Source organism: Galeopterus variegatus, unplaced genomic scaffold, assembly GCF_000696425.1.
Source record: "Galeopterus variegatus unplaced genomic scaffold, G_variegatus-3.0.2 Scaffold58, whole genome shotgun sequence".
NCBI lineage: Eukaryota > Metazoa > Chordata > Mammalia > Dermoptera > Cynocephalidae > Galeopterus > Galeopterus variegatus.
The window spans coordinates 590,365-599,219 of record NW_007726169.1 but is presented as its reverse complement, the minus strand read 5'-3'; the positions used below and the strand labels follow the sequence as shown (position 1 = coordinate 599,219).

General features: G+C 51.1%; 2 protein-coding genes across 2 annotated transcripts in view; one reads left to right on the top strand and one right to left on the bottom strand.

Moving 5' to 3' along the window:
- Window positions 1-1,197, top strand: part of CNGB1 (cyclic nucleotide gated channel beta 1) — a 126,041-nt gene extending 124,844 nt beyond the window's left edge. Inside the window, exon 34 of the mRNA XM_008575132.1 lies at window positions 1,165-1,197. Within this exon, the coding sequence (XP_008573354.1) occupies window positions 1,165-1,197 (33 nt within the window). The remainder of the gene's footprint in view (window positions 1-1,164) is intronic.
- Window positions 1,198-2,038: 841 nt separating this feature from the next.
- The window catches only part of LOC103592406, a 12,020-nt gene continuing 5,203 nt past the window's right edge, over window positions 2,039-8,855 (bottom strand). Inside the window, 2 exon segments of the mRNA XM_008575124.1 lie at window positions 2,039-2,253; window positions 3,503-3,676. Coding sequence (XP_008573346.1) covers window positions 2,039-2,253; window positions 3,503-3,676 — 389 coding nt within the window.

Genomic DNA, 8,855 nt, shown 5'->3' with positions numbered 1-8,855 from the left:
CTGGTAACGGGATCGCAGCCCTTGGTGTCGCGCCCGTACCGGGGACCAGCAACGGGATTGCAACCCTCGGTGTTGCGTCCGCACCGCGCTCAGCCAGTGAGCGGGACCGGTCTCCACATGGGATCCGAACCCTCGGCGGGAGCGCCAGTCCCAAGCGGCGCACTCTCCAGTGTGCCACCGGGCCGGCCCCTGATCATCTTTTTAAAAAAAAAAAAAAAGAAAGAAATAGGGTCATTAAAGCTGGATACAGAGGTCATATTGGATTAGAGTGTGCCCTTGATCTAATATAACTGGTGTCCTTCTAAGAAGAGGGAAATCTGGACACAGAGACACAGAGAGGAGAACACCATGTGAAGACAGAGACAGAGAATGGAGTGATCTGTCTACAAGACAAGGAGCAACAAAGATGGCCAGCAACCACTAGAAGCTGGAAGAGACAAGGAAGGATTCTTCCCTACGGCCTTGAGAGGGAGCGTGGCCCTGCTGAAACCTTGAATTTGGACTTCCAGCCTCCAGAACTATGAGAATAAATTTCTGTTGTTTAAAGCCACCCAGTCAGTGATAATTTGTTACTACAGGAAACAAATACACATAATAATCCAGATAAAAATAATCCAGAAAAAGTACCCAAAGTTGCAGTACTGGTCATGTCGTACGCACTGTATAAAGGTTAGCAGTTATTATAATTATCATTCATAGCATTATTTATGGTTCACGGTAGGTCGTGATGGCTATAGACTTGGTTGGGAGAGAGCCCTTCATCCTCCCTGGCCCCAAATCTTGCTGGGGTGGGGTGCAGTAGCTGACTTCCAGGAGTCCTTGAGTGGGGTTATGTTGCAGGTTTGGGGCGGGGGTCCTCCATGAGTCCTTGAAGAGAGGTGTGGTAGCTGCCTGTGGCTGTAGCCTCCTGGGAGGCCACCTGGTGTAGCAACAGCCCAAGCCTGGTTTCTGGAGCACAACTCAGCAGATGCCTCATAAACCTGTCTGGCAGCAACATTCCTCCAACACTCAGAGCAGCCGGCTGTCACTCCACAGCCTGTTGCGGTTTCGTAATGCGTAGACGAGGAACGTCAGCTGCTACCCAGCAAGGCCCGTGACTCACTTTGGCAGTTCTGAGCCCAGAGTTTCCTCTGTGGCGGCCAAAACCCTTGCCTCTCTGCCCAGCTTCTGCTCAGCGACCACAGGCGGGTCTTCTGAGGCCTTCCTCAAAAGGAAGGGAGGGAGAGACAGGCCCCTGGGATCCTAAAGATGCTTGAAGACAGATCTGACTCCCTTGGGGCCTTGTCATGGTCTCTGGGTTTCGGGCAAGGAGTGTCATGGCTTGGGTTTAAGCAGGTTCTCCACTCAAGGGAGGAGAGAGAGCTTTACAGGGAGTGGAGAGAAATGGCCTCAGAATACCTGGTTCTGGCACTTTCCTTGGTCTGGCTACTTCATCTTTGGGAGGCCTTGGTTTTCTCACCTGTGAATGAGGATGTTGGGAGGACATGAGGAGCTATTAGAAGTAGGGGTGCTCTCCCCTCCCATGTTCCAAACATCTTGAGGTAGGCACATTTGTGGAATAACCTGGAGTCTCAGGTCAAATGGCTCAAGGTAAGAGGGTTTGACCACATCCTCTCCTGTGGGTACCTATTTATGGCCACTAATTTACATCAGGACCAAGGAAGCCTCAGGGAAGAACGGACAGGACTGCTGCAGACCCTCACCCCAGCTGAAGTTCCAGGATGTAAAAGTTTGTTTGCCGCTGAGTCTGTCATGAATGGACACTGTGCACTGGCCACAGGGCACAGGCTTAATCCAGGTGCCAACCAGTGCATGTGTGCCCGAGGTGCAGAAGTGGCAGGAAAGGGGTCGTGGAGGGGGATTGGGGTATTTGTGGTGAGTCAGAAGAACTCAGTGACACCACAAATCCAGGCAACTTTGCTGTGGGACATGCCATGGCTGGTCGGAGTTGAGGGGGCAGAGAGATGATTTTTTCCCTTCTCCCAGGCCCGAGTGGAGTGTTTTTCAGGAATGCTCATCTCACATTTGATGTTGGAGCCTATGTTTCCAACATCAGGCACAGCGCCCTTGTTGGGGTACTTCCAGCCTCCCTGGTGAGGGGGCCTCAGGTGTCAGCATTGGTCTTGGAGGCCATCCTGGTAGAAGAGTCAGGCCAGGTGCTGATGTGGTCCCAGGTTGGCCAGGTTGGGGGATGATGGGCAGAGACTCTTGCAAGCAGGCCCTGAGGCTTCTGGGAAAAGTTTGGAGGGGATCCTAGAAAACACTGGGGTGTGTTGGAGCTTGAAGCACAGAGATGCAGGTCACCCTGCACCTGTGCCCTTAAGCTGGCAAAACCAATTCCACAGCACTCTGGTTACAAATGTGCACAAATTCTGCCTCCAGTCAGTCTTCCAGGACCCCCGAGCCTTGCTCACCATTTACCCAGTTGGCCTGTTTGCTGTGGGGCTCTGTGTATTGCAGGGCTGGTTTGGGCAGAGTCTGTTTCTGTGTTGATTGAGAGAAGTGAAAGCAGGCCACCCCAGGTCCCCAGCCACAGCACTCTGCCAGCATCAGGCTCCAGAGATGGTATCACCTCAGCTGGGACAGGGCTAGGCCTGAGCATTCAGAGCATGTGCAGGGCTCTGTTTCTGGGACTCCTTCCTATCCAAGGCTCCTCTCATTTCCATCATATCCGAACTTACCTGAGTTTGAATGTCTGCAGCATGCTAGGCTTTGTGGCAAACAGAAAGAATAGTGATAAAGATAATGCTGGTGCTCCTAACAATAGCGATGTTTCTTCATCTATAACACAGGATAATAGTAATAAGTTTCTTCATCTATAACCCACCTCATAGGTGCTTCAAGGATTAAATGAGACCATGCACATAAAGAACTTAGCACAAAGTACCTGGCACATGTAAGTGCTCAATAAATATCAACCATTTATGAGGACACTGAGGCTTAGAGAGGTTAAGTGCCTCACCCAAAGTCACACAGCATGGCAGTCTGAATTAGGGAGCGCCAGTCTAGTGGAGGAGACCGGCAAGCCCCCCGCTATCCCTGATCCAGTGCTAGGTGAGGTAAGGAAAGGATAGGCAGTCCTGGGGGAGTTCTGACTGGGCAGTCAGTGTCAGGAAGGCTCCACAGAGGAGGTGATATTTCCATTGGGCCTCAAGGTCAGTGGGCTGTTGTCATGAAGGTTGTGAGTGCAACGGAGGGAGGCGGGAACACATGGTAAACCCAAGGACCAGAAAGAGGGTGAATCGGAGGGGTCAGTGGGAGAGAAGGCTGGGCAGGGGGCTGCAGGCAAGTGGCGAAGAATGCATGCTGAGGAGTGACCCACAGTGACAAGGACCCCACTGACTGTACCCTCGAGAGGCGGTATGGTGCAGTGGTTCAAGACCTGGATGGGAGCCAGCCTGCCTGGGGTCAAATCCATAGAGTGGGGCCAGAAGCAGCATGTCTACCTCACAGCAGGAGGAACACGGCCAATGTGCCCACAAAGCCCTCTGGCTCGGCCAACCTCCCAGGCACTGTGTGGCTTTTATGCCCAGGAGAGCATTTGGTTCTGTCTTTGGGCTGTGACTCCAGAGGTGCCTTGAGTTTCCTGAGTCCCCAGGTCTCTTCCCTGTGAAGGCACATGCTGCAGAGGCTGGGAGGACACCAAGCCCGCTGGGGTGAGCCGTCAGGCAGGAAGCTAGGCAGGAGGTTTGCTTCAGAGCAGAGCAAAATCCTACTTATTGCCAGGCAGGCTCTTGGCAGGCACATGGTTTTGACCCCAGGGCTGGGACTCTCACAAGGTGATTAGAGTCTCCCTTTGTTCACTTAGGATGGAGCCACGCAGCGCCATCTGCCCCAGCAGGAGGGTGTGAAGAGGCCATGCCTATGTGGACAGGGGGCTCGGCTTGGCAAGGGGTGGGGGTGCTTTCTGGGTTGTCTGCCTTTGGAGACTTAGGCAGGAAGCTGTGCCTCCAAGACCTTCTGGGATTCTGCTATTTCAGCAGTATGAGTAAGTTGTCCTAACAGTGGGATGGGAATGAGCTCCTGCCCCTTATTGGCCAATTTTGCCCTCATTGTGGATCCCCTGCACCTGTGCACCTGGCTCATGGTCTCTGGGAGGGCTGCGTCCATCTGCATCCCCCACTGTTGCCAAGCAGACATGGCAGTAGAGTTGGTGGGGGGCCCTAGGAGCAGCAGGTATTTCTTATTCACACTTTCTGGAGCGCTACATGTTTCTAAGCAACTGAGAGCACCCCTGGCCAGCCGATGTTTCCAGTCCAGACTCTGTTTCCAGGCCCTCCCCATCTGAGCAACGGCTCGCCCTGATTCACAGGGTCTCTCCTGCTCTGGTCTTCATCAATTTTCTTGCCAGCCTCCCCCATTCCACTCTGTCAACACACCACTTCGGTCAGCAGCTGGAGCCATCGCCTGCCACTTGGGTGTCTTCACAAGACCTTTCCTGGGTTCTGGAGTGGGGGTGCTTGGAGGGGGATGACTGGGAAGGAGCTGGGGGCTGAGGACTCTACTCCTGGATAGCAAATCCCAAAGGCTGCCCTGGCCCGACCTCTGTGTAGCTCTCCGTCCCTCTTGGCTCCCTCCCTCTCTCCTTCCCTCCCTCCCTCCCTTCCTTCCTTCCTTCATCTGTTAAAGATCTTTATTGGGATATAATTAACATACTATACCACCAATTTAAAGTGTACAATTCAGTGGTTTTTAGTATATTTACAGAGCTGTGCAACCACCACTACAATCTAATCTTAGAACATGTCATCCCCCCAAAAGAAGCTCTATTAGCAGTCACTTCCCATTCTCTCTCCCACCTCCCAGCCCCTGGCAACCACTAATTTACTTTCTTTTGCTGGTGTTCATTGGTAAAGCAACTGTAAGTAGTGAAGCCAGAGCCCCGGGTACTGAGATGGAGTTACCCCTCCCTTTGGCCAGGCCTTCAGCGAGCAGAATCTCGGAATTATGGTCATCCATTCCAATTGGCCCATTCACCTCCTTGTGGCTGTAGTGCTGGGAAGGTCACCAGCCTACCCTCCTCATTTACCCATGAGACCCAGAGAGGGGAAGAAATCTGCTCATGGTCACACAGTGGGCTGGGGACATAGCTCCTGCCCTGAATTACTCACTTTTTCTAGTACCCCAAACTGCCTTTCCATGGTGGCCCCCTACACTTTCATGGGACTCCCTCTGGCCTTTCTTATAGTACCTCAGTTTCTCCATCTGTAAAATGGGAATAGTAATAACTGACTGCACATGTTGTGAGGACTAAATGACATCAAAGGCAATTCTGTACATAAAGAGATTTTTAGCCCTATGGTCGGTACACAGTCGTTGCTCAGCAGATGAAAGCTAAACCAAATTAGATTAAATTCTTACCCTGGTATTTAAGGCCGTGCACTTTCTGGTTGCTCGGGGTGAGTGGAGGTTCATCCCCCTCCTCCCCTAGAAGATGGCAGATGGAAGCCACTGAAACTGCAGGGATCCTAGTCACTCCTTCCCTGTCACTTGGAAGCTGGTGATGTCAGCAGGGCAGGCAGAAGGTTGAGACTTGTGCTGATGACTAAGTACCGGGAGCTGTGGGAGTCTGGTTAATCAGCAGCGTCAAAACTTCCCGCTGCTGTTTGCAAACAAAGGGCCACCCCCAGAGGAGGAGGATGGGGTTGGGGGGAGAGGCCGCTGCCACCACAGAACCTGGCAAGGCGATGCTACAGTTCAAGGGCAGTGGTGGCAGCGGTGCTAGGAGGTTGGCAGGGTGGTCAGGGGCTGTGGCTGTGGTTTTCTGGGAGCACACAGCTTCCCTTACCCGGCTGCTGTCCCGGCCCCCACTACCACCCCAGGAAGGATTTTCTTCCCAGGAGTGACTGATTGACTTATTCCAAGAAACCAAAATGAAGTCCCAGGGTGGTGTAAGTACAGGAATAATGTTAGTAATGCTAGTGGCTGCCTGAACAGAGTCATTAGTCTAGGATTTCTCTGTGTGCCTCTGACCACAGGACAGTGGGATGTCCCAAAACCCACCTGGGCAGGTTTCTGGGGGTTTTGAAGAAGAGGCGGGGAAAGGGAACACTGAGTCAGACCTCTCAGCCCCACCCGGCCTAGCCCAGCAGACAGAAGCACTCCCGGTCTGAGCACCCTGGGACAAACCAGACACTCCCCTTTGGTGACAGCCATCACTCAGACATCTTTTTATATGCCTCACAGGAGAACCACCCGGGGTGAGAATTCCAGATCCAAGAGAAAAACTGTAAATTAGTGTGAAAAGTAGTGCTTGTCAAAAAGTGCTGCCAACGACAGTGTAAATTTGGTACAGCTTTTCTGAGAGCAATCTGGCAACATGTTTAGAAAGTGAAAAAAGAGATGCTCAGACTCCTTATTCAGAAAGATGTTATGAAATTGACAACCCCTCTTCTACCTCTTCTCTCCCCAAGGCAATGAACAGGCTGTGGGTGGAGACATGTTGACAGTGATGCTGTTTAGCCAAGTGAAAAAATGAGAGCTACTCAAATATCAGACCCCACGGAATGGCCAGCTTAGTCGAGGCAGAGCCCTTTGAGATAACATTTTGCAGCCACTGAGAATGATTATTCTTTTCGTTGGGTCCCCAACACTAAATAGGACCTCAGCTTTATCTTCAGTCTTGGGTCTGCAGTTCAGAAAAAAGCAGGCCTTAATAGGAAAAAGTAACTTGGAAAATGCTTATTATATGATCTAAAGTGAGAAAAGGCAGAGTAGAAAATTATATCTACTCTCTGCCTCCCACCATAACTGCAGCTTATGTTTGTAGAAACGCCGACCGCGTGCCAGATGCTGGGCTAAGGATGTTATGTGCTTGCTCTAATTTACATCTTACAGCAGCCCAGTGGGTTAGGGACTAGTACTACCCCCATTTTCCCAGGAAGAAACTGAGGCACAGAGAAAGTGACTGAGCCAGGGTTCAAATTCAGGCCTTCCTGGTCCCCACACCCACTTTTTTGTTTTCCTTTTTGTCTTTTTTACTGACCGGTAACAGGATCGCAACCCTCGGTGTCACGCCCGCACCGGGGACCGGCAACGGGATCGCAACCCTCGGTGTTGCGCCCGCACCGCACTCAGCCAGTGAGCAGGAACCGGTCTCCACATGGGATCCGAACCCTCGGTGGGAGCGCTGCCGCGCTCTCAAGCGGCGCACTCTGCAGTGCGCCACTGGGCCGGCCCCCCCACACCCACTTTTAACCATTGCTCTCCTTAATATGGAAATGATGTCTACTTAAGGTCAGTTACCAGAAGGAAACCTGGGCCAATGACAATAAATTAAGAGTGGTGGCATTTGGGGGCCTTTTTTATTCTCTTGGTTTCTATTACATTCGTGCAGAAAACAAATTTAAAGTTAAAGAAAAACCAAAAAGCCACCTAGAATTTGCAGCAGATGGGGAGAAATGAATGAGGAAGTGGGGAAAAGTGAGAACGATGTTAATAATGCATGTCTTGGCTCAGAACCAGCAGATAGAAGGATTTAGGAGCAAGAAGTGAAGCCTGGGAGCACTTGGGTGAGGAGCCCAGGTGGCTTCTGGATGGTCTGCGGGATTGTCACGAATATGGATGATGATGATCGTGAGTCAGAGGGAGCAGGGACAGGGGCACGGCTTATCTGGCTCCTCCCTTGGCCATGGCCATTCTTGCTAAATCTGTTTATTACCTGGTGCTTAAGTACACTGTTTCGTCAATGTTTGCATTCCTCTCATTTTTTAGACTACAGGAAATGATAAAGGGGGGAAAAAAAAGCCTCTGTTTGCTTTCAACCTTAGAATGTTAGAAGGGAGGGAATCTCTGCCAAATTCTTCCTTGGGTCATAAAGAGGTTTCAGGTTCCCCTCACCTGAGAGTTGGGGAAGCGCTGCTGAATCCAGTCTCCCTGGGGAATACAGAGAGGCAGCCACTGTCTAGATAATTTAGAGCAAGGTGGTTTTATTGGAGGAAGGATTGCTTTGGTTTCCTGCAGGGACCTCTGAAAATGGGAGAATTGTTCCCTCTGTTAATACAGCTGTTAGAAAGGAAGGGACACAGAAGGGTCTAGAAGGGAAGAGGGGAAGAAAAAAGTGAGAAGGTTCCCATCAGTTCAAATATCTATTGAACACCTAGTGCCTGCAGGAGCTGAGTTGAGAGCAGATGAAGGTGAGAGAAATTTACAGTCCAGCCCAGGGCTGTGCAAGACCACTACTCCTTCATGTGCACTGAGGAGCTAGCAGGTGTGGGCCTCATGCCAGTCCCCCTAATATGCTCAGAGGTTGAGTGACGATGTGCCCAAGTCCTGCAGCTGATGAAGGGCAAAGCTGGGACTCCAACTCATGCTTCGGGGGTTGGGTGTAGAGCCCTGCCCTTCCTCTCTCTGGGGCCCTCTCTGGTTCTTTCTTCAGTGTCCATGACAGACAGTTTCAGGGGTGTTGGAAGATGTCGGTTCAAAGCAGCTAATTGAGTCAGGATTACTTAATACCTGACTCTTAACTCCAGAATGTTGTTCTCTAACTTCAAGAAACCGTTTGTTATCCAGAATCATACAAGGATACACTTTTCACAGCTGCAGAGTGCTCCTTGCTTATCACATTGAAATCACTGCTTAAGAATCCTTCTCTTACTTCCTTTTGGTAGGAATTGTTATTAATCTACATGCGAAGAAAGTCTGTTTGGATATGTTTCATACACTCTGTTCTTCCGTTCTGAATTTGACATGACCTGTGTGTTTTTCAATGAACATGTGTGATACCAGGTCCAGTGCTAGGCTCTGCTGAGGCTCTCCCTGTGATCAGGTCAGGAAAGGGCCCTGACCTCAAGGAACAGATAGTGTAGACAGAAAAGGCCATTATAATCCAGGGGGGGGGGGGAGGGGGCAGGGGG